The 26,075-nt window shown below is 43.0% G+C and overlaps 1 protein-coding gene across 1 annotated transcript; it reads left to right on the top strand.

The window, feature by feature from the left end:
- Positions 1–594: 594 nt before the first annotated feature.
- Positions 595–25,995, top strand: PARP14 (poly(ADP-ribose) polymerase family member 14). Its single transcript, XM_060279040.2, has 17 exons — positions 595–848; positions 2,441–2,574; positions 2,670–2,703; positions 3,837–4,097; positions 5,775–6,011; positions 6,862–9,125; positions 9,924–10,160; positions 11,027–11,248; positions 11,415–11,487; positions 14,971–15,120; positions 15,495–15,557; positions 17,797–17,964; positions 19,231–19,437; positions 19,530–20,135; positions 21,399–21,541; positions 22,311–22,485; positions 23,613–25,995. Exons 1-17 carry the CDS (start codon positions 656–658, stop codon positions 23,897–23,899), a joined length of 5,454 nt encoding a protein of 1,817 aa, XP_060135023.1. The 5' UTR covers positions 595–655; the 3' UTR covers positions 23,900–25,995.
- The last annotated feature ends 80 nt before the right edge of the window (positions 25,996–26,075 follow it).

The following is a 26,075-nucleotide window of genomic DNA, read 5'->3' as shown; positions in this document are numbered from 1 at the left end:
AATTGTTTTTAAATTGCATGTGGGCATATTAATTTTTTTTAATAAATCATTTTGCGGGATTCCTGCTAGTGTTAATGAATTTAAACTACACTTCAGCAGCAGCAGCTGTCAATCTTGCTCTCCCCGCCCCACCACGAGGCTGCGCGCTCTTCCCTTGCCATTAACAGCAACTGGCACTCAAATAAATGCATGTTCTACCCGGAGGCAGAACACGAATTAAAATGATTTTTTTAAATACAAAAAAGGCGATGCGGGAAGAAGCGTCTGAAAGCTGTAACGATGAGGACGTCGAAAACTCTGCTCCAACGTAGTATGAATAACACCCATGATATGCAGCTCTTCAGTTACCGTTTTGTGGCACCAGTTTCTGCTTTGGTCGGCTGTTTTTTGCCTCTCTTTTTTTAACAGTAGACTATCTGATTCTACTTTACACTCCATCTGTCACGGGTCTGCTAGGGTTTCTTTCTTCCTGGAAAACACCGGGAGGGATGGCCAGGGACGGGTTGGAGGCGGCGGCGGCGGGAACCACCTCCCGGCCTTCCCTTTTCCCCAATATTGCGTCACAGCCAACAAAAAGCTCGGGAGCGGCGCCCATATATAGGAAAACGAAAATGAAAGTGGCAGCTCCTCGGCCACTTTCGCGACTTTCGGCAACATGGCGGAGGGGAGGAGGCCCTTGTCTCCGTTCGCCGTGCGGGTGCAGGCGGATTGGGGGACCCCAGAACCTTCCAAACAGCTGAGGAACAAACTTTTGGTCTACTTCCAGAGCCGGAAGAAGTCGGGAGGCGGAGAGTGTGAGATCCAGCGGCAATCCGGCCAGGTCTTGGTTTGCTTTGCTAAGGAAGAAGGTAAGAGAGAGAGAGAGAGAGAAAGAGAAATGGCCCTTCTTTTCCTGGGACTGGTGCTCCCCCTCGATGCATTTGTAGGACGCTTCCAGAAAGTAGCTTTGCAGCTTTCATGGGGGGCGAGTTGTTACGTGCCTTAAAAAAATATTAAAAAGAAGGGCGTTCCTGCATAGGAGACACCAAAAAGGGGCCTTCCGGTTTAGTCCCGCTAAACTGCTTTAACAGCGCCATCCTGTGTGCACGGAAGCCGCTCACTGTGTCCATCGGGTCTTATTCCTTGGGTTGCAATCTTAAACCTGCTCCCCAAGTCTGTAGCCAACCCTAATAACGTAAAAGTGAAACGCCTGGCAATCCTGATGTGAAAACGAGCCCCATTGAGCTTTGTAGGACTTACTTCTGAGTAGGCATGTTGTGCTGAGCATTGCATTGTTTCCCTCTTGATCCCTCCCTGTTATGTTGACCTTTTAAAGTGTATGCTCCTCAGCACACACCATGCACACTGGCAACCCCATATAAAGAATAGTAGTAGTAGTAGTTCAGCTGATCACATTTGTGTACTGGTGTTATGGACTGGTTGTATGCGGAGGGAGGACTGGTGGGAGGAACCAGCTGGAAAACCACCAAGGGAAGAAGGCTCAGAGTCCAGGGATTGGTTGTGGGACAACAATGAAAGGGAAGAGGGAGCGGATTGTCACTGGGAGGACGTCTGGGAAGCTGAAGAGGTAAGAAGGCTTAGTGAGCTGGGAGAGTCTGTGGCAGAGAGAAGTCCAGAATTGGAGGCAGAAGCTGAATCAGGAGGGTCAGAGGAGACAGGCCAAGGGAGAGAGAGAGAGATGAGTCAGACTGTCTCCCAGAACCAGAAGAGGCATGAAGCAGGAGGAGCAAAGACTAGCACGCAGGCTCAGTCTCAGATTGTTTGGGGAAATCCCTGGAGAGGAGGGGACTTAGGCAGCTGTGGGGCGGTGGGGACCTTCAGTCTCAGCAACTGCTTCATGAGGGCAAGAGATACCAGAGATGAGTTGCCGTTCTCATTAGGCCTGACACTCCTGTGAGGGATGAATTTTGCTAATAAAGAGTTGACTCCAACTTGCACTGTGTGGTTTACTGCTGGCTCGCTCCTGACAGAAGCTGCCTTGTGATTAACCAGGGGCAGGAATCCAGCAAGTGGCCTGTGAGAGAGAAACAGCTCTACTAGACAGGAGTAGCACAGCACAAGGGAAATATGGATCATGGGGGGGGGGGCAGCTGGTGTGAGGGGAGGGATATTACCCCCTGGGACATCCTCAGGCTCACTAAGGAACAAAGACTGAAAATGTGTCCCTTCTTTCGTCGTTATGTAGACATACATAAAACAGTTCTGTTAATTAAAATGAAAAACAAAACAAATGTACCAATAACCACCTTCACTCTCTGAATATCCCCTACTCAGCAAATTGAAGGAGGAGAAAGAGAGAAAGAAGAACCACAAAAGGAAGGAAACTGGGGTGTTAGCCACAAGATACATTGAGAAATAATCAAAACAAAATAATCAGAACTCAAAGAGGTTTTAGACCAAATATTATCATGAGGACAGTAATTTATTTATTTTGTTTCAGTGAGACAAAGGGTTCTTTCCAAAGAGACCCATGAACTTTACCTCGAGGGAAAAGGAGCATTGAAGCTGGTGGTCACACAGCATGAAAAAACTGCCGAAGAGAATGTGCCTGAGAAGGAAACTGCTCTTCATCAGGTATTAAGGCAATATTTGACCTGGTGGAATCTAGAGCTCTGAAGCCAATATATTCACCAAAGCAACAAATCAATATGCTGTTGTTTTGTTTTTAGGCTTCCAGGGAAGAAAACGTGGCAGAAGAAACTGGTATGGTGGCTCTCTTTCAGTATTGTTATCATGTTGGGAGCAGGGGGGGTGGGCTTTCCTATCCCTAGCCAAAGGTGGGGTGGGTATTTTTTGTTCTGTTTTTACAGAAATAAAGCCCAGACAAGGCATGAGCCCACCATTGAGGCCACCATTTTCTCCCCCTACTTCCAAGCCAATGAGTGTGTGTGTGTGTGTGTGTGTGTGTGTGTGTGTGTGTGTGTAAAATGATGATATTCACCCTGTCATCTGTGGCTCGGACCACATTCTCTGTGACACATGCTATTTCTCTGGTGATGGTTCTCAAAAATAAGGAAGCAAGATGCAAAAGCAGCTCCACAGACAGCTTGGATTGCAACAAAATGGGGGGGGGTGCCTTTCTTGTTCTGGGAACTTGCAGCCTGGAAAGAAACAATTGGAACATTCCCAGAGCAATAAAACAATGGTGGGTGGGTGGAGTGGGACCTCCCACTTTCAGAGCAAGGATAGTAAAATTTTGTGCTCCGCCAGTTTCTTCTGTGTAAAAAATAAAATAAAATCTGTAGCCCAGATGAATTATTATTATTCATTCATTCATTCATTTATACAGGGTAGTCTACTGTATAAAACCCACAAAATACCGGTACCTACAAATACATACAATCAGGGCTTTTTTCAGCTGGAACTCATTCCAGCATCTCTCAGCTGAGCGCCATTGCCATTCTAAGAGAACATGCTGAGTTCTGGCACCTCTTTTTCTAGAAAAATAGCACAGCATACCACAAACACATTAACTTTTTACTTAATTTCTGACTCTTCAATAGACATGCTTTTTTCAGGGTTTATTTACTAACAATCACATAATTCTGATCAATACAGTAAGTTTCTTTTTCTTCCTTTAGTTAGCTTCTGCCCAGGAATTTGGTGATTTATTCTGGTTTGCTGTGAGCATAGCTCCCTCAGTAAACATTATGGGCTTGGATGAAAGCATATTAATGGCTGCTGGAACAATATTTGTAGTGATACCACCTTACACAAAAAAGGGCGAGGATGTATATTAAGGTTAAATACCAGAAAAATAGTTGGCACACTGTTCTGTCTATGCTGACAAACACTGAGTAGCTGCATATTTTACTCATTTCCCCCCCTCAAATCAGATGTGCAGCGAGACTTGCAAAAAGGGGACATTGAAGCAAACCGATCAACTCATGAAACTCCCTGTCACAAGGAGGATATCCTCACTGAATCTCACACCTCTTCCAGTGTCATTCTGGAAAATGTTGAGGAATATTTCGACAAGCCTGATGTGCTAACTCTGCTGGTAGAGAATATCAGTGGACTCTCGGAAGGAAAAGATTTTGAGATCGAACTGATAAGTGAGAGAAATGCTGCAGTGATAACCTTTCAGCAAAGTATTGGTAAGAAATGGTAACTTGGTGTTGCTTGACAATTTCACATTGGGGGAATTGTTGGTGTTGATTCCCTTTAAGACAATTCCATTAAAATACCTGTGAAGTTCACATATACTCAACTTCTCAGGTTACTGGTCTGTTCTTTGGAGCATTCAAGAGAAGAGTTTGTGTAAATGGCCTTTCCCAACTTGGTGCCCTCCCCAAGCAATCTCAATCATACCTGGCCATTGGGCTACACAGGCTGGGGGTGATGGGAGTTGTAGTCGAAAACATCTGGATTACACCAGGTTGAGGAATGCTGGTGTAAACACACTTTGCTGCACAGTTGCTTTCCAGAAGCATTCCAAAATGCACACTTTTCCAATTCCATTCCTCTGAATTCTAAATTAATGGTTTGTCCACTCCTTTCCATTTCAGTGTAAAAGTCTTTGCTCAGTTCTCTCTCTCTTTCCTTTAAATACTTTGTTAATATGTCAAAGGTAATCAACAAAAAAATACAATATGTTTTACAGATACACAAAATTATGATACAACAACATCAGAAAAACACACACAAAAAGAAACAGCAAGATGATTTCCTGTAACATCAACTTATTTCTTTGATTCACAACCTTCTTTTGACTTCCAATCACCCCTTCATGATTCATAAAGTTCTTTTTTCAACTGTGCACTTTACCTTGTCTCATTTAAATGGTCTCCATTTGCTTAGTGTTCTAAATATTCCTACTGCCATGCATGATTCAGTCTAATCCTGCCAAAGAGTTTAGCTCCTTACAATACTGTTTGAAATATTCTTTAAGAACATATCTTTAAAGAATTTGTCAAAGAATATACACTGCTCAGTTCTCATACTTCCGTGGCTCTTCACTTTTGTTACAATCTTAACAGAGATCATTTGAATTCTCAGCACCGGCTGAAGAAAAGAGTGAAAGGCAAAACTTGGCCACTGAAGGAAATGACAACGTAGTTAGTTGGAGCGGTAATACTGGTATAAGAATTAACTCTTGGGGAAAGTACATCTAGTTCAGAATTCTTTTTCTGAGCAGGTGTATGCAGTACGCCCACAGTTGTTCATCCAGCCCCTTTTCCCTCCAACTTTTCAGTTTTAGATCACTCTGATCACGCTGTATCATGTATCTTGTCTTGGTCATGCCCGGGTTCCTGATTTCTTTGCTCTGTCTGCAGTTGCTCTTGAAAGAGGAACAAATGGTAACACTGAGGAATCTGAGCCTCACTGAGTAAGATTGTAAGGGTGCAGGGCCACCCAGGGACAGGCGAATTCAAAAAAATCTTTTGAGGAGGGATTGGCTTCCCTTTCTAAAGATGAGGTGGCTGAAGGTTTTTCCTTTTCTTTCAGAAAAAGAAGGCTTTGCTGCTGTTAGAGGCACCAGCTTGGTTGCCCTCAGCCCCTTTGTAATTCTGGATAGAATGGAAGCAGCGCTCTGCTATGATGTGCAGGGTCTTTTTGATGGTGGGGCATAATAATTGCTCCTGTTGGTGACCTCAGCTGTTTTTTCTTTAAAGCTAATCTCACCTGAAATTTCTTAATATTCCTACCCCCCCCCCCGTCCCATGCACCAAATTAATTTTGAACAATAATAACTGAATGACAATAACATCTGTGAATGATCACAGTAGTGCAAGAAATGAATGCCTGATAAGACATTTGCCTTTTCTTTTCAGATGCTGCAAATTTTGTTGCCCAGTGTCCCAGGAACTTGAGGTTTAAAGAATTCAAAATTACTGCCAAGCTTCTTGAATTAACACAGGCTATCAAAGTTGAAAATATCCCATCAGGAGTACCCAAACAATTTGTAATTCTCTATTTTGAAAGTTCAAAGCATGGAGGAGGACAAGTGTCTAGTATTCAAATGTTTCCTGAGGAGAATTCAGCCATCGTTACTTTTTGTGACCACCAAGGTAGTATATTCTGTTTTTGTAGGTGATTGAAAAAACATAAGAATTGGGATGGCTAGTGGGATGGCTCAAAAGCAGGAGCTCTGTTAATGGCTTCTTGGAGATTGAGGCAATGGTGGATTTTAAGGTCATAAAATAATCACAACTGCCATGTACAAGTCAAGGGAAGAAGTGTACTGAGTATTGGTAGTCCAAATGGCAGGATCAGCAGGGGAGGTAGCACTAGAATGGTGATGAACCATAGGCCTGCAAAGTTTTAACCTTCCAAGCCTTCCAGGGCACCTCCAAGCATGCATTATGGCAGGGATGGGGTACCTTTTTTGGTCAAGAGGGCCAGGTCCTTACTAGATCCTATCCTCATAGGCTAAAGTTGACAAGTGGGTGGGGCCGCTTGCGTGATGTCAGGTGATTGGGCCCTTGAAAGCACCATGCACAAAGCACTTTGTGTCTGGACTTCAAAGCATCACGCAGGGCTTGCAAAGAGCCCTGGAGCTTCTTTGAAGCACCTGAGACTTTCTTTTTACCTGTGGGTATCTTTCCTGTGGAGAACTCCACTGTGTGGCCCATCCAGCAGTCTTCAGCTCTATTGCACGTCAGCCTGCTCTCCTTTGTCTCTGCCCTGCTGGAAGCACACTTTAAGGGTGACAATTGTGCTTTGGAAGCTGCATCTCTATGCCCTTCCGTGCTTGCACTGTAAGGAAACAAACCATGAACTATTTCTGTAAGGATTACAAGCCATTGGGTGTAAAGTCATTTCTGAGGCAGCCATCTTTGAGTGGTCTATGCATTTGAGGGGTTTGGCATGGTAGAATATTAAGTCTGTTTTATTTTAATTTTTTCCCCTTTTTTCTAGCTGTGCAGGCAGCATTGGAAAAGCAGCATTTTTTTGACAATCAACCAGTTTCAGTTTATCCATACTACAGTTCTTTAGATATGGTTTTGTATGGAAAGGAGAGGGCTGAAATCAAGATGCCAGACCCCATCAGAGTCCCCTTAGATCCTTATATCTGGCAGTTTCTACAGGGGAAAGACGGCCTGGTCCAAGAAATAAATCAAGAAATGGCAAAGTGTCACAGTGAGCTAAAGTGGCCTCAGGCGACTGGCAAACAGCCAGAAGTTGTGATGCACCCTTCAACTGCCTTATCTAAACAAGGAAGGTCAATGAGGGAACTGATCAAGACTTGGAAAGATAACGTTTCAATGGAGTTTATACGCATCATGTCCAAGTTCAAGGCTGTTAAATGCAAAATCATCCCAGCAGCATGGCCTACCATAGAAAACAATTTGATAAAGGATGCTTTGGCAATTTGGGATGTTTCCAAAGAAACAGTTACCCTCGCTGGTTTTGTATTTACTGTGGATGGTGTGAAGAAATCGATAAATGAATACATGGAAAATTTGACCAAAGATGCAGAAAGAGCTAAGCAAACTATACGTGAAACTTTGGCAGTCACCCCGGGGAAGTATGCTGTTCTGCATCAGGTTTTGCTTGAAGAGAATGTCTATAAAGAGAACCCAGACCTAAAGTTCTCTTATGATACTTCAGCTGAGATGGTGCAGCTGAGTGGAATGGTTGCGGAAGTCTATAAGTTGAAATGTGCCCTACAGGAGAAGCTGTATAACATAAAGGAGAAAAAAGTCAACACCCCCCCTGCAATATTTCAATTCCTACAGCACGCAAATAGCAGAAAGGTAACAGTGGTCATATTTGGTGCAAATAAAATCAATGCCTCCTATGAACTTCAATATGATTCTGTAGCATTAGTAGGATATCTTGATGACAGTCTCTTGAAAGCAGAGGAGCAAATGAAGAAAGACCTAGCTCATAGATCTATTGTTTTGATGAACCGGGAACTCGTCAACAAAAGGGAATGGAAAGAACTCATTGAGCGATTGCATAAGAAGCACAATTCTGTTGAGGCAGCTTTCGTAATTGATGACTGCCTCACTTTGGAAGAAGAGGGCAAAGTAACCATTGCTGGTTATACAAAAGCTGTAGTAGATGTTCATCAGGTGCTTTCAGACTTTGTTGAAAAAAACACACAAATTCAAAAAGTAATCCCTGCCAAGGCTGTGGTCATTGTGCAGTTTATGGAGAAGGAAAAGGGCAAGGTTTGGCAGAACCTGAGGAAGAATGGTCTGAAAATCAGTTTTGGGCAGCAAGCTCAGGAGAAGAACATTATCCTGAGTGGGCCTAGAATAGATGTGATGAAAGCAGCTGCTGTGGTTGAACAAGAGCTGTCTTTACTGCATTTTGTTAGTGTGACGTTTGACAAACCGGGAGTGAAAAATTTCTTCAGAATCCGAGAACATTCCTACATTACTGAAGCAAAGCAATCCTTTCACTGTTTGATCAGGCTGCAGAAAGAAGGAGAAGATAAAGGAAACTTTGATGAAAAACTAGGGCACCCTCACGCTAAAATAATTTTAAAACATGGTGTTGTGGTAGAGGCTCATAAGGGTGACTTGACCCGTTACTCGGTTGATGTTGTGGTCAATGCATCCAATGAAGACCTGAAGCACATTGGTGGCCTTGCAGATGCGCTGTTAAAAGCGGCCGGCCCGCAGCTGCAAAGTGAGTGTGATGACCTAATCAGGAACCATGGACGTTTGAAGCCTGGCCGTGCAGTTAGAACACGCGCTTGGAACCTGCCATGTAAAGAAGTAATACATGCAGTCGGGCCGAGGTGGAACAGTTCAGAAAAAGAAAAATGTACACGACTGTTAAAGGAGGCCGTGAAGCGAAGCTTAAACCTGGCAGAAACATATAACCATCGCTCCATAGCCATCCCTGCCATAAGCTCTGGGATTTTTGGATTCCCACTGAAAGAGTGTGCCCGTACCATTGTAGAATCCATTAAGGAACACTTGGAAGAAAGCTCTGAGAATGGCTGCCTGAAACAGATCTGCCTTGTGGATGTGTCGGATAATACAGTCCAGGCTCTTGCTGATGCTTTGAATGAAATATTTAGAGAGGGGTCACCCAAACCCAAATTTCTGCCTAAATCCGAATTACCGCTGAATCAGCCCAAGGAAATGAGAGAGAACGTTCATGTGGTGACTTCTGCTGAAGGCGTGAAACTCATACTTGAGGAAAAGGGCATTGAAGATGCAACGGTAAGCATGTGAAATGACCCACAAAGCATTTTTCTAAATGCATGTTGAACTTCTCTTTTTATTTTTAAATAGACAATTACAAATTAATTTGAATTGTAAAGCTCTTGTGAAAACAGGCGTGGCCAGCAGAGTGCCCTCCATATACAAGTCCCTGCCGCTCTGATGAGTGGACATGTGCTTCTTGAGAGTTCAACAACATTTGAAGGGCACCATATTGGTTACCCCAGGAGATTTTTAAACTGGGTTGTCCAACATGGCTCCTGGAGGCACACATTCAGAGGCTTTCCATAGTACCCAGAGGATACCTCTATGTGCTGAAATTAGGCTTGAAAGAAGCATACTGTTTTATCATCCATCCATCCATTCATTGCATTTATATACTGCCTTTCTGCCAAGGCACACAGGTAAAAACAAAACTGTGCCGTGATAACTCCCTCAAACGAGATAAAGGTAAGGTGAAAAAAACTCAACTAATAATTCCTCAAAGACAAATAATAGATTTAAATATTCCAAAAGAAACTTCGTATAGAAAAGAAATAAATATCCCAAAATAACCTCTAAATGAAATAAAACTTGATGAGCTGCCGGCTAAGTTACTCGTTTCACTGGAAAATATCTGTTTCCTCAGAAGGAAAATGTTAATGTTAAAGTGTTGAGAAATATCATTGCTCTTTGAAAAGTTTAGATACAGGGCTGCAACAGCTCTCCTGGTTGTGATGGTATGTCTCCAGACTGCAGTCTGAATAATGGATATATGTAATCCCCTTGCAAGTATTTTTATGAGTGTTATTGTTACAGACCGACGTTGTCGTGAGCAGTATCGGAACTGATCTGAAGCTTGGTGTGGGTCCACTTTCCAAGGCTGTGCTGCAGAAGGCAGGACCAATGCTCCAAGCCGAGTTTGATCAAGCAATCCAAAGTCAAGGAGCTCAGGGCAGCTGTGTGATCCAAACAGGCGGACATAACCTGGCCTGTTCCATTGTGCTCCATGCCGTCATCCCCCAGTGGGATGCCGGAAAAGCACCTGCAATTCAGGTAATTGCTGCATACCCTTGACCACAATAATTGTAGTGGAATGTAAAATGCACAAGTTATATGTTCCCCCACCCCACCCTGAGGACTCCCAACAGCCCCAGCTAAGACACTCTCATAAGTAAACTGGTCCTGAGTTGTTTTGGGGATTTATATAAAGTCAAACCTTGGTTCCCGAATGGCTTAGTTGCCAAACAAATCGGCTCCCAAACGCTGCAAATCCGGAAGTAAGTGTTCCGGTTTGCAAACTTTTTTTGGAAGCCGAATGTCCGACGTGGCTTCTGCTTGAGGGCAGGAAGCTCCTGCAGCCATTGGAAGCTGCTCCTTGGTTTTCGAACGATTTTGGGAGTCGAACGGACTCCCGGAATGGATTAGGTTCTCGAACTTCCAGATGAATTGCAAGGGAAGCCCCAAATAGAGCACATTGCAGTAATCCAGCCTTGAAGCATCTGGTGCATAAACTACCATGGCCAAGCTGATATATTAATTGCAGCTGGTGAAAGGCACTTTTAGCCACAGAGGCTACCTGAGCCTTTGGTGACAGAGATGCATCCAGAAGCGCCCCAAAACTGCGAGCCTGGTAGTGTGGGCCATGCTGAGCTAGGTGGACCAGTGGTCTAAGTATATGACAGTTTCCCATGACCCTTTCCAGTGTTGCTTGAAGCACCTTTTCCACAGCCCACCTCTGGTTGCTAGAACTGAAGTGCTTGAAGCAATGGAGTATTATGAGTTAAGGTTGGGGTACCTAGCTTGGCACTGGGTTTGAACATGCCCTTAATGGTATATTGATATTGCACACGAGGAGGCAGATGTTCTGGCTTGAATGACTAAAAATCATATCTGAAGATACCTGGGTGTATATTTTACAGAAGCTTAAGGATATTGTGAGGGCATGCCTGAAGAACACTGAACAGCTGTCGTTGAGTTCTGTCTCTTTCCCAGCGCTTGGAACGGGAGGTTTTTCCTATCCAAAATCTGAAGTTGCTAAATTAATGTTTGAGGAGGTGCTTCGATTCAGTAGCAGGAAGCGTTTAAAGTCTCTTCAGGAAGTCCGTTTTCTCTTGCATCCAAATGATAAAGACAACAAACAGGTAATGTGATTACTTTCCTGCCTTAAATTGTTCCAAATGTTGGTTTGCAAATACTACACTTCATAATATTAACTCAATTTTTGTCTCCAGTTCTAGAACTACCGTATGTCTGTTCCTACATAGGGGTCTCAGAACCTTGTGGGTAATGCTTTGGTTTTCTTTCTAGGTCTTCTCACAAGTGTTCTCTCAGGCTGATGGAGTCCCCAGGGGTGTGCCCCCGAGTGATGGAGACAGTACAGGCAAGTTGACTTGTTCGGTTGCAGCCAAATTCTGATCTCTCTGGCCCTCTTTGATGATTAATAAACAGCTACATGTGAAAATGAATTTGGACTGTGGCTCTGGGGGAGGGATTTCAACCCTATTTCCCTTTCCCCTTTTGAAATTGCCTACCTCTTAGGGTGGAGAAGGAACTGGCAAGCCACTCCAGTAACCCTGCCAAGAAAACTCCATGGACAAAGACAACAGGCATATAAAAGTTATGACGCTGGAAGATGAGCCCCTCAGGTCGGAAGGCGTCCAACATGCTACTGAGGAAGAGCGGAGGACAAGTACAAGTAGATTCAGAGCTGATGAAGCGGCTGGGCCAAAGCCGAAAGGACGCTCAGTTGCGGATATGCCTGGAAGCGAAAGGAAAGTCCGATGCTGTAAAGAAAAATATTGCATAGGAACCTGGAATGTAAGAACCATGAATGGAGGTAAGCTGGATGTGGTCAAAAATGAGATGACAAGAATAAATATCGACATCCTGGGCATCAGTGAACTAAAATGGAAGGGAATGGGCGAATTCAGTTCGGATGACTATCATATCTACTACTGTGGGCAAGAATCCCGTAGTAGAAATGGAGTGGCCCTCATAGTCAACAAAAGAGTGGCAAAAGCTGTAATGGGATGCAATCTCAAAAATGACAGAATGATCTCGATACGAATCCAAGGCAGACCTTTTAACATCACAGTAATCCAAGTTTATGCACCAACTACCGGTGCTGAAGAAAGTGAAATTGACCAATTCTATGAAGACCTACAACACCTTCTAGAAATGACACCAAAGAAGGATGTTCTTCTCATTACAGGGGATTGGAATGCTAAAGTAGGGAATCAAGAGATAAAAGGAACAACTGGCAAGTTTGGCCTGGGAGTTCAAAATGAAGCAGGGCAAAGGCTAATAGAGTTCTGTCAAGAGAACAAGCTGGTCATCACAAACACTCTCTTCCAACAACACAAGAGACGACTCTACACATGGATATCACCAAATGGGCAGCATCGAAATCAGATTGATTATATTCTCTGCAGCCAAAGATGGAGAAGCTCTATACAGTCAGCAAAAACAAGACCTGGAGCTGACTGTAACTCAGATCATCAGCTTCTTATAGCAAAATTCCAGCTTAAACTGAAGAAAGTAGGAAAAACCACTGGGCCAGTAAGATACAATCTGAATCAAATCCCTTATGAATACACAGTGGAAGTGGGGAACAGGTTTAAGGATTTAGATTTGGTGGACAGAATGCCTGAAGAACTATGGATGGAGGCTCGTAACATTATACAGGAGGCAGCAACGAAAACCATCCCAAGGAAAAGGAAATGCAAGAAAGCAAAATGGCTGTCCAACGAGGCCTTACAAATAGCGGAGGAGAGGAGGCAAGCAAAATGCAAGGGAGATAGGGAAAGATACAGGAAACTGAATGCAGATTTCCAAAAAACAGCAAGGAGAGACAAGAGGGTCTTCTTAAATGAGCAATGCAAAGAAATAGAGGAAAACAATAGAATGGGGAAAACCAGAGATCTGTTCAAGAAAATTGGAGATATGAAAGGAACATTTCGTACAAAGATTACCATAATCAAGGACAAAAGTGGTAAGGACCTAACAGAAGCAGAAGACATCAAGAAGAGGTGGCAAGAATACACAGAGGAATTATACCAGAAAGATATGGAGGTCTCGTACACCCCAGGTAGTGTGGTTGCTGACCTTGAGCCAGACATCTTGGAGAGTGAAGTCAAATGGGCCTTAGAAAGCACTGCTAATAACAAGGCCAGTGGAAGTGATGATATTCCAGCTGAACTATTTAAAATTTTAAAAGATGATGCTGTTAAGGTGCTACACCCAATATGCCAGCAAGTTTGGAAAACTCAGCAATGGCCAGAGGATTGGAGAAGATCAGTCTACATCCCAATTCCAAAGAAGGGCAGTGCCAAAGAATGCTCCAACTACCGCACAATTGCGCTCATTTCACACGCTAGCAAGGTTATGCTTAAAATTCTACAAGGCAGGCTTAGGCAGTATGTGGACCGAGAACTCCCAGAAGTGCAAGCTGGATTTCGAAAGGGCAGAGGAACCAGAGACCAAATAGCAAACATGCGCTGGATTATGGAGAAAGCTAGAGAGTTCCAGAAAAACGTCTACTTCTGCTTCATTGACTATGCAAAAGCCTTTGACTGTGTCGACCACAGCAAACTATGGCAAGTTCTTAAAGAAATGGGAGTGCCTGATCACCTCATCTGTCTCCTGAGAAATCTCTATGTGGGACAAGAAGCTACAGTTAGAACTGGATATGGAACAACTGAGTGGTTCAAAATTGGGAAAGGAGTACGACAAGGTTGTATATTGTCTCCCTGCTTATTTAACTTATATGCAGAATTCATCATGCAAAAGGCTGGACTAGATGAATCCCAAGCCGGAATTAAGATTGCCGGAAGAAATATCAACAACCTCAGATATGCAGATGACACAACCTTGATGGCAGAAAGCGAGGAGGAATTAAAGAACCTTTTAATGAGGGTGAAAGAGGAGAGCGCAAAATATGGTCTGAAGCTCAACATCAAAAAAACCAAGATAATGGCCACTGGTCCCATCACCTCCTGGCAAATAGAAGGGGAAGAAATGGAGGCAGTGAGAGATTTTACTTTCTTGGGCTCCTTGATCACTGCAGATGGTGACAGCAGTCACGAAATTAAAAGACGCCTGCTTCTTGGGAGAAAAGCAATGACAAACCTAGACAGCATCTTAAAAAGCAGAGACATCACCTTGCCGACAAAGGTCCGTATAGTTAAAGCTATGGTTTTTCCAGTAGTGATGTATGGAAGTGAGAGCTGGACCATAAAGAAGGCTGATCGCCGAAGAATTGATGCTTTTGAATTATGGTGCTGGAGGAGACTCTTGAGAGTCCCATGGACTGCAAGAAGATCAAACCTATCCATTCTTAAGGAAATCAGCCCTGAGTGCTCCCTGGAAGGACAGATCGTGAAGCTCAGGCTCCAATACTTTGGCCACCTCATGAGAAGAGAAGAATCCTTGGAAAAGACCCTGATGTTGGGAAAGATTGAGGGCACTAGGAGAAGGGGACGACAGAGGACAAGATGGTTGGACAGTGTTCTCGAAGCTACGAACATGAGTTTGACCAAATTGCGGGAGGCAGTGCAAGACAGGAGTGCCTGGCGTGCTATGGTCCATGGGGTCACGAAGAGTCGGACACGACTAAACGACTAAACAACAACAACAACCTCTTAGGGAGCTAAGAGGAGCTTCTGTCAGGGAAATAGGAAAGAATTGTTGACTCCTGCTTCCCCAGTCCAAACTGCCTTTCATCAGAAGCTGCTATTAACATTTTTAAAAATGGTCTTAGTTCCTGATTACTGATCTTTGTGTTGCTTCAACCTTCATCTTTTTGTAGCAAAATCAGCAGTTTTCTGCATTGGTTAAATTCTCCTGTTTCTTTGTTCACTCTCAGGTTTCTTTGGGCCTGTTTCAACCCCTAGTTTGGGAATTCATGAAATGCAGATTGGACCAGTTCTATTTCAATTAGTAACAGGAGACATCACAAAGGAAAATACAGATGTAATTGTAAACTTAACAAATTCAACATTTGATTCCAAAACAGGTACTGAATTTCACTTAATTTATCTATTGTCTTGGATTTATGTTGATGATGATTTAACTGGGAAATAGGAAAAAGCATTTTAATATGCAAACATGTTGCTGGATATGTGTCTGTGTATGTTTGTGACATCCACTCAGATAGCTGTAAAATGGGATCAGAAGTTGGATTTTATCTAGCGTCACTATACTACACTGGTTCAAACTTTAGTATATCTATAATGCAATGTCTAATGTGATTTCTGTTTGACAAGGTAGACATGTAAGTTATAGATATGTAATTTTAAGCATTTGTTGGTAATACTTGCAAAAGTGATGTGAGTTTTGAATAGCTTTTATTACCTACAGTAATAAACTGTCTCCCTCTGATTTTTGAAGGTGTCTCCAAAGCAATTTTGGAAGGTGGTGGACCTCAAGTTGTAGCAGAGTGTGCGCTACATGGTATGACACAACAAACGGTCCGATTCAGTTAGATAATATTTCAAGTTCTTTCATAGAGAGGAACTGCTCATGACTCATTGTAGATCTGATTGTTTCCTAATCAGCTATTATAGGGATTGGAGTTATTGGGGCTAGATGAATCGTTATGCTGTATAATATGCAGTTGTAATGTGGAGTTTCTCAGTGATGGGAAGATTCTAGTTGTCACAAGATGTGCATCAGCACATTCCCAACTAGAAGGATGTTGCATGCTAGCATGAGAAGCCGAATACGGTTGCCTGCTGCATAATATTTAAGAAGAAGAAGAGTTTGGATTTGATATTCCGCTTTCTCACTACCCAAAGGAGTCTCAAAGCGGCTAACATTCTCCTTTCCCTTCCTCCCCCACAACAAACACTCTGTGAAGTGAGTGGGGCTGAGAGACTTCAAAGAAGTGTGACTAGCCCAAGGTCACCCAGCAGCTGCATGTGGAGGAGCGGAGACGCGAACCCGGTTCCCCAGATTACGAGTCTACCACTCTTAACCACTACACCACACTGGCTCTCGAGTATAAAGTATAATGGGGAGGGATGCAGTGTATATGGTTGTACCCACACTTGAGTTGGCCTGCCTTTTGGGGGGCATCTGTTGACAGAGGAGAAAGTGTACCTTATGCACCAGGGATAACCATTCTCAATTCCCTAAATATGGTTTGGATGGGGCATCCCATGTCCTTTATCTACAGAGCTCTGGATTTTATACACTTATTTCTCTTCTCTTCTCCTTCAAAAACATAAACCAGTGTGCAATAACATGCAGCTGGGGAAAAAAACCATCTAGGAGGGAAATAATCTTTGACACAAAATAGGCTGATGTTTTACCAAATCTTCGTGCTGTACGGGCTAGATTTTAATGAAAAGTAAGTTTTGTCTATGCATGCAATGCTCTTGGATCCCAGTTTTCTGCTATTTTGTGGCAGGCCATGGATGGCCATATTCAAAAGTCTGGTGTTGTAATATAAGTACTTAGGCAACTTTCAGCAGATTTTCAGCCAGGGATCTCTTGGCATACTCTTCTTTTGGCTAGAAAACCTGAAGTCAATCAAATGCTAAGAGATGTTGGTAATAACACAGGGCCCACCATACTGACAGGATGCGCCCCTGGGGGGTAAGATGGCAGACCCCCAGTGTCTCTGAGCATAGCCCTGTTGGCTCACCTCTGGCTGGCATTTCCCCTCAGTCCAGAGAGCTGGTAATAGGCGACCCTTCTCTCCTGAGAAGAGCACACTGGTCTTCTTGCATCCTCCGGCGAGAAGAAAGACTCGTGTGTAGTTCTAAAACTACTTTATTAGCAAACTATATACAGAGGCTTCATAATCACATCTGTCTCTCTGCTATCGTAGAACGGAAGCACACTGAACCGCTTCTCAGCAGAACAGAAACCGAATAGTACAATAACACTCTCACAGTAGGAAAACAGATAAGACATATTTCCGTTCCCACACTCTCTCAGACTCATGACTCCCATGTGATATAAACAAATCACACCAGTCCTTGCTGAAGCAGCACAGGACAGCAATAATCCTAACACATCCACTATACACCATACGTTTTGATGGACCTTGGTAGCCCATGTTATTTGTGGTCATTCTCTTTCCCTTCTGCAAGTTCTCTTAACATGCACAAAGGATTTGGCAGGGGGTGGGGGTGGGATGCAACCTCTCAGTTTCTGTGTGGCTTTAGAGACACTTAGAAGCAGCTTCTAAGTGACTCCCAAACAGACTTGGTGGCAGGTGGGTGGGGTGGCCAGGGTCGAGCTCACACTTTGTGCTTTGCTGTGGACTGCTTCTGATCCCTCCTTGTCAGCTTCTGACCTTTCCTAACACCAGGCACCAAATGTGAATGAGGCTGGTACAAAATGAAATGTATGTCCTCTGTGCACATAGCCAGAAAATGCACTGGAGATATCTGTTTCATCTACCCAGCATGCAACTGGACTCCCCCAAATGTGGGTAATGTACAGAGAAAACTCCCTTTGCATGAGACAATGAAGGGCAGACAGTTGCCAGAAAGAGATTCCTAGTTGCTGCTGGACACCTGCAGACCATCTCGTTCGACCTGCTAATATTTGTAATCCATGCCAAAGGCATTTCATTCTGCAATATGTCGTTCACTGACAATGAACAACTACTGGGAATTTAGACTTGTGTTGATTAAGGATGGATATACAGCTTGTCATCCTTTTTGTTTTGTTTTTTTAGGCTCACAGTCTCACAATGGATTTATAACCACGCAAGCTGGCAATCTGGTCTGTAAGAAAATAATCCACCTGGCGCCCAATTCTGATACCAAAGCTCAGATCTCCTTAGTGCTCCGTGAATGTGAAGCAAAGAAGTATACATCTGTTGCCTTCCCTGCAATTGGAACAGGTTTGCAAATAAGGTTTCATTTAAGGAGCAAAGGGCAGAGTTCTAGTGGAAAGTTTCGCCTATTAATAGGTCACTGTTGTTAGGGCATTTGAGTTCCTGGAATAGATTTCAAAGGCAGTGCTAGTGGAATGGCTGCCCATACACTGCCAGGCCAGTTTCAAGGTTCTTGCATTAATTTACAAAACGTTTACCAACTTGGGTGCAGGATACCTGAAGAATCACCTGCATAGTTCATATCCACCAAGAGCCGCATGTTCAATATTGCACGATCATGCAGGCAATGCTGGGATCTTGAAATATCAACGGAGCAGTTCAGAATATCAAAATGACAAAGAACTGATGACAACAAAGGTCCACATTTAAAGCAGCATAATTAATGGAAAAACACAGTGGTCTCTTAAACATAAAAGATTACAATTAAAAATAAAATACAACAAAACATTTAAATTAGGACTGCCAACTCCCCCCCCCCTTGTTCCTGTGCCCTCCAAGAACTGAACGATAGGCAGAACTTCAGCATCAAAACCTTTTCGTAGCATGGAAATGCACTGGTGGAAACAGCTTCACATTTTGAATTTCTGCCTCATATTGCTGCTGTCCAAGGCACAGGAGCCTTGTGTGGGGAGGACTAGGTGGCAACATCATTCCTTTTCCTTTCATTCTGTTTGGCACCATTGCTTTTCTGCTGTGCTTTCCCACCTCCTCATTCCAGAAATGGCAGAGCCGCACAGAGGGTTGCTGCAGCCATAAGGGCTTGCACACTTGCATTCTGGCTACCATACTTTTCCATGTATAAGATTAGGTTTATTTCCTTAAAAATCTTGGTAAAAAGTGGGGGTCACCTTATACCTTGGTAGTGCATAGGGTGGACGTTTGATTTGTTGCTGCCGCCAGCTGTCAACAGCTATTGTGTGTGTTACTGGTTGCTGCATTAATGGGTACAGTAATTCGGAAGAATGTTTTCTGTGGGGAGAACAGGGAGACAAGTGGTCTATCCTGTCCGCTGGCCATATGGAGCTTGCGATGGGCATTTGTTTCGCCTCATTAAGGTGCTCTTTTTTAACATCAGTTGCATGGGAAGGAAAGAGTGGGGTTCTTATAAATCAAGCTATGATTACTGCTTGTCAGCCATGTTGAACTGGTGGAAGGAAATGGACTCTTCTGTATTTTAAAATGAAACCTGTTTGTGTTTTCTTTTGTGAGATGAGCAGCTCCTCTCCATTTTGTGCGTAATGCATTTATTCTTCTCTGTTGTGTTGGATACAGGCCAGGCAGGGAAGAACCCAGCAGATGCTGCTGATGACATGATGGATGCAGTTGCTGACTGTGTGGGCAAAGTACCACTGCAGTATTTGCAAATGATCAAAATAGTTATTTTCCAGCCGCATATGCAAAATGCTTTTTATGCCTCTATGAAAACGAGAGAAGGTGATGCTTTACCCACCTCCAAACCTTGGTTTCCTAGATTTAAAGGTAAGTGCAGAGGGTTATATCCTTCATATTCCTGGCACAATGTCTTGCAATATTTGTTGGGCGTATTTAACAGAACGTCCCTTTCTTTGCAGAACTTATCTGGGGTAAAAAAACGCCCGCTGGAAAGAAACGTCAGTTGGTTGTGGAAATGAAGGTGGAGGTTGCAGTGTTTGAAGTCTGTGGTGAAAGCAAAGAAAATGTCCAGGCAGCTGAGTCCTGGTTAAAGAAAATGATTCTTCAGGAACAGACAGAAAAGCGTATCTCTGATGAATCAATAGATTTGTTTGGTGATGAAGAAATTAAGGAGCTGAACAACCTCCAGAAAAGACTGCATATTGCCATTCAGCTGGAAAAAGAGCCATCTCCTCCTTTCATTCTCATATCGGGCATTCCACGTGATGTCCTGGAAGCCTACTCACAAATTGATGACCTGGTCAAGAAAATTAAACGTGACCGGGAAGAGCAATCCAAGGCAGAGCTTGCACATAATTTGGTTGAGTGGCAATATTCCACAAAAGGGGATGATTTTGCACCTTTTGACAAGTTAAGCAATCTCCATTTGGAAGACGCTAGAATGAGTAAGAAAAGCATTAAAGTCCAAATTCTCGGAAAGAGCTACACAGCAGACATCAAAAATATGTGTGCTATGGATGGCCAAGGACAAACTGTAAACATTAAGCGCATTGTAAAGGAGGAAGGTAATGAGGGGCTTAACTAATCAAGGCCTAGGTTAGTGCCTGTATTCCTTTTGGATGTGTTGGATTCCCATTAGTGCAGGGATGGGGAACCTTTTCACCTCAAAGATTGTTTTCCCTTCTGGGGGCCACATGCTGGTTTGTCATCACCAAAAGCAAGAAGTGGGCAAAGCAACAAATGTATGTAACTTTTACCTCTGCCCAGTGGGCTAGTTTCTGCACTCACTCACCTATTCCTCCCTATCCTCCCTCCAGAGAATCGAGGTATTATCAGAGCTTAAGAACCACTTTCCATCCTAGCAAAAACATTTGGAATGGGAAGCAGGGTCAGTGAGGGGTACGGCCTGGAAGGAGAGGGTGTGGCCTGGGGAGAGTTTTGAGGGCATGGAGTGTGGCATTGGTCACTAGGCTTGAGGTTCCCTACTTCTCTGTTGGTGCATGTGATGTGGGATGCAAAGGGTTAAGTGCAGTCAAGTCACAACAATCCCTAGAGGGTCCACTTGGAGGACTGTGGAGGATCACATGACTAGCTTGGTTTCCTGTTCCTCCACATGCAAATGAGTTGGAGAAGCGGCAGATAAATTAACTAGCGAGAAGCCATTTCCTTCTCTTGGACCAGACCTCTTGGACTACACACATCTAGGGAGCAACATCTTAGTGAGTCTCCCTCTAGGCTTCCAGCCCAGAGAGAGATGAGATGGAGTCTCACTTCCTATAAGTGAACTTCACAATGTATATATTACTTTTTACCTAAGCAAGTCTACCTCTTGAGTGTGCTGTACCTCGAGATGCTTGTAAGTAAACATCTTTTATACTTTTAAAACCTCTATACTTACGCACATCTTTAATTTGTAATGTCAGTCTCAGGGGTCACCAGTGTATTGCAGCTGTACCCATAAAGTCTTCCCTCTGCACCTCCAAGGCCTCTAAGCCCTCATTCTCACTGTTCCCTTGGACATACAGTGGTGAGGGGATTTACTTTTTTTTCTCCTTAAAAAAGAACATAGAGCAGAAGGAGGAAGTTGGAAGAGTGCCACTCTTTTCTATTTCCTCTTTCAACTGTTTGTATTTTCTAAGCCTCAGATTAATTTTACCGGGTCCAACTTTTACTTAGATCACTTGGAAAAGTTGAAAAGTTTGTGGGTTCACTCTTTTTGCCTCTCAGGGTGGGGGTGAAGGGTGCTGACCCAAGGGAAGAGAAGAGGAGGGACCAGAGCGGGTGGCATCTTCAGCAAACAAAAATCCAAATGTGCTCACCCTTTGCAGGTGGACCGTCAGTACCTGTCCCTACACAGTGGGAAGATATGAAGGGACATCGTGTCAAGATGGTTTTGCTGCAGCCTGCAGCAGCAGAATACAAAGAAGTTGAAAAGAAATTCCGGAGTAGCTGCCCTTCAAAAATAGAAAAGGTGAAGTATGGTAGAGGCAACAAGCTTGGGGCGCATGTTCCCCTTACAAGCATGCATCATTGAGTTGTATCGAAATGCTGTACAACGTTGTCATGTTATATCCAGACACATAACATGCCCATGCAACTGAAGAGTGTGTATGCGTAAAAGCTGTGGTAGTTAGGGGTGGGGAGCGGGTGGCAGTGTGGTCTAAACCACCAAGCCTCTTGGACTTGCCGATCGGAAGGTTGGCGGTTCAAATCCTTGCAATGGGGTGAGCTCTTGTTGCTCTGTCCCAGCTCCTGCCAACCTAGCAGTTCAAAAGCACGCCAGTGCAAGTAGATAAATAGGTACTGCTGTGCCGGGAAGGTAAACGGTGTTTCCATGTGCTCTGGCTTTCGTCACGGTGTTCCATTGTGCCAGAAATGGTTTAGTCATGCTGGCCGCATGACCTGGAAAGCTGTCTGTGGACAAACGCCGGCTCCCTCGGCCTGAAAGCGAGATGAGCACCACACCCCATAGTCGCCGTTGACTGGACTTAACCGTCAGGGGATTCTTTACTTTTTCTTTTTTTAAATCTTCCTGCTCCCTTCTGTTGCTGTTCCCCTGTAAATGCCACCCCTTTATGTTAATCAAACATGGGGTTAGGAATATGTGCATGTAGACACAGTGTATAATTGTGCCCTTTTAATATTCCAAAGAGACCTATAATCTGTTTTTACAACCAGATACTGTCTTTTTCTTTTTCTTAATCTCTCTCAATGTTGTATTTTCTTTGCAACTTTTGTAGATTGAGAGGGTTCAGAATCCTTACCTTTGGAAATCCTACCAACTCAAAAAGCAGGATATGGATAAGAAGAACAGCCATAACAGAAATGAACAGATACTGTTCCATGGGACTCCTGCTTCCACCGTGACCCCCATTAACCACACTGGTTTTAATCGCAGTTATGCTGGAAAGAATGGTAAGTCAATCTGAAATCAGGTAACTTTATAAAGGAATGTGATAGTGAGTGTGATTTGCAAACTGCTCTAAAAAACAGATAAAGAAATACCTACTCTTCAGTAGTGAATGATCCTCTCTATATATCAGGGTGGGGAACCTGTGTGTTGCCTCCATCAAGCTGGACTTGCTTTCTTATGGCCAAATACTATTTAATGTCTTTTCAGAAATTAGTCTTGCTATTTCGAACAAGACTTTCATAACAATGTAAGTGCAAACAGGATACTTAGACTTTATACAAAATATTATTTCTGAGAGGCAATGGGGGAGGGGAGGAAATTCCCATGGGGGGGATTCCCATTGCTGCTACAGTGGTCCAGGGCCTGATTCTGGATCATTAGCTCAATAAGGATACAGGAAAGCAAAGGAGGTGGAGAGACTTCATGTGGAACACCCTTGAGAGATTCAGTGGAGAATTCTGCCTTAAAATAAAAATGAAAGGAGATGTTAGCTGAAGTATTGGAAATGAACACATTGTATAAAGAAACAAAACATGTGCCCATGTGGGAATGTGGGTAACATGTATGCCACCTTGGTTCCCAGATGGAGGAAAAGTGTGATATAAATGTAAGAAACTAAGTAAATGCCTCTTCCAATTGATGGTGTTTTTACACTAGACCTTTTTCCATTTAAGGAGAAAAATGGTTAATGTACCCAAAGTTTTGCCTTCAAAAGCAGGAACTTATAATAATAGTAAAATTATAATGTATCCATATTCCACCATTCTCCCAAGCTGTGATTCAAGGTGACTTAACAATATTTCAAAACATCATTATAAAAAAGAGTTAAACTAGTTAAAAAAAACCAATAGTGAAAATACACCGGAAAACATTTTAAACCAGAAATTAAAACACAGAATGCCCTGAGAACACAGACTAGTGATCAGCATCATCTGCATATTAGTTTTCAAAAGCCTGTCTGAATAGGAAGGTCTTAAGAGTGTATGTGTTTTCATTTATTTAATAGTTACCGGTAGCTGCTTGTCTAGTGTATCAAATAGCTTTGCAGGTTAAATATGGTAGTAATGCTTTGCATTAGTTTTCGGAGACGTTAATATTTTCTGAGACGTGTTTCTTTTTTTTGCTTCAGCCGCAGCAATTGGAAACGGGACCTATTTTGCTGTCCATGCAAGCTATTCTGCAAATGATGCATATTCTACACCAGACAGCAATGGTAGAAAATATATGTATCTTGCTCGGGTTCTTACTGGGGATTATTGTGCTGGAAGACATGGATTGATTACTCCACCACCAAAAAGCAATGGAGGCGTTGAAATTTACGACAGTGTGACTGATAACATGGCTAAACCATCAATGTTTGTCATATTTTATGATTCTCAGGCTTATCCAGAATATCTTATTACTTTCAGAAGATGAGTTGTTTTTGCAGCCAAAGACCCATTTTGCCGCCTCTCCCCTTGATAATCTGAAAATGCTTTTTAGAAATTAATAGTTTTTGAAATTTCCGACTAATTAGTTTAGCTGTACCTTCCAAAGACTCAAATCATTTTGACTGATATCTAGTAAAGCTTGTGACGTGCGTTTTGAAAGTGTGCTTGAAGTCAGGCTGGGTTTGCACAACTTGGTAACTTTAGTGTAGGTGGAACAGAAAATGCTGAAATTAAAATTGGGTGGGTAATATGCTAGAACCATGTGTGCTGCCATCTCATAAAGGCAATGGGTAAAATATAAGCAAGGGTGGTCTCTGATGTCTGCCTTTCCCTATAAATACATTCTTCAATGTTCTTCTCAGTTTGGGTGGAACTGCACATTACACATGGATACCTGTAGGAAAAAACCCTATTGACTACTGCTTCCAGGGACAACAGCTGCAGCAGGGCAGAGAACTACACCTTTGCTCTGTGCCCTTTATGATTGCATCTTCTGTCCAGTCTCTTTCCCTACTACTCTCTATAGGGTTAGGGTTGGAGATGTGTTTGCTCTAAAAGAACAATGGATGGGAAATAGCTTTCGTTAGTGGGCTGGTGCAATTGCCGCAGAAGTTACAAAGCAGCCAAGTGGAGCTTTGTAGTGTAGGTACACCCTTACTATCTTTGCTAGTTCTCAGGAAATTCTCCATGTCACCACTGTGCCTCCCATCCAGTTTTTCAAATTGTTGTGCCTATTTGCAGTGACTTGTCTCTGCTGTTCAGATCAGCAGCCTGCACTACCTATGCATAGTGGCAAATCATTTTTCTCAGGTACTTAACAGGCAAGAAGGTACCTATTTCTGGAGACATTTTTAGCAACGATCTTTTTCTTCAAACGAAAATGCCCGTATGTATTCACTGCAAGAGTTTCCTCTGAAAGCTCCTTATCCCCTCTCTTGCTGGTTTGCAAGGAATTAAATGAGAAAGAAAGGTCCTCTGATATATCAGGGGCAGACTGTTGAGTAATGTTACCAACTGACCAGAAAAAATACCCAGTCTGGGGTTACTTCTGTGTCTTTGGAAGGAATTTGACACTGAGAAATCAGCAGGTGATGTGCTTCACAGTATGAAAATTATCTGCACATCAAACAAAGGCCTAATCTTAGAGAATGGGACATTTTTAAAGGGCAATGGATTCTTCTTACATCTGAGGCCTTAGAAAACAGTTCAGGCTCCTGTGAGAAAGCATAAGAGTGCGAACAAGGAAGAGAGTACATTTCTAGTAATGTGGACGTCCAAGTGCCAATATACATATTATGCAGACTACATGAGAAGCAACAATCTATGCTTGTTGATACCTGAACTCATGTCAATAGGCAAATAAAGCTGAAGGGCATTGCTATCAAGGAAAGAAAACGCTTCTCAAGCTGTGGCTTTTTGGCAGCTTCCAGAGGTGGCTCTAAGAAGTTTGATTGTATCTGTTTGGGTACACATGGACTAGTATGGTGTCCTTTCACACTACAGGCGTGGCTTTTGTTCTTACCAATATTGTTTTATATGGTGTACGCATGAACTATGATGGAGTTGTCAGACTGAAAGTTAGCTTTCACTTCCAATTCACATCCGTTTACAGCTCTCTCTGCATCTATATGTGCATACATACTGCCACCTTAGTCAATGTTTCACACCTTTTGCCATAATAAATTTGCTGGACTTTATAAAGTATCACACAAACATTTGTTGCTTCTTCTTAGCAGCCAGTATCCCTTGCTATTGTTTCCAGCTGCTAGGACAAAATTAGTCAAGTGGTTAACTAACTCAAGGTAGATCATTGGGGGCAGACAGTACTAGGCCTATGAAGATGCTTTAAAGGTGTTCAGAGCGATCCTTAAATACATCTTGTTAAATTCAGCCCAATAGCTGCCACTCACAGCCCAATACCTGCCAGGTTATACCATTGTGTCATTAACAAATTCTGGTTTTGTCATTATTTCAAATGCCTGTATTATGTGATTTCTGCTACTGCGACTCTCCTTAAAATTAGTTATCTTGCCTCTCATGTGAATTTAATAAAGGTAATAAAAATGCTCAATTTGTCAAATATTTGAACTTGTCATAGGAATGTTGTTTGTTTCAATCACAAACCATTTCAGAGTTGGACGTTTGTCTTATTGCTGCTCCTC

The sequence above is a fragment of the Zootoca vivipara genome, chromosome 1 (genome assembly GCF_965207765.1).
Source record: "Zootoca vivipara chromosome 1, rZooViv2.hap1.1, whole genome shotgun sequence".
In the NCBI taxonomy this organism is placed as follows: domain Eukaryota; kingdom Metazoa; phylum Chordata; class Lepidosauria; order Squamata; family Lacertidae; genus Zootoca; species Zootoca vivipara.
The sequence above is the reverse complement of the archived record's forward strand: the minus strand, read 5'-3'. Positions and strand labels throughout refer to the sequence as shown.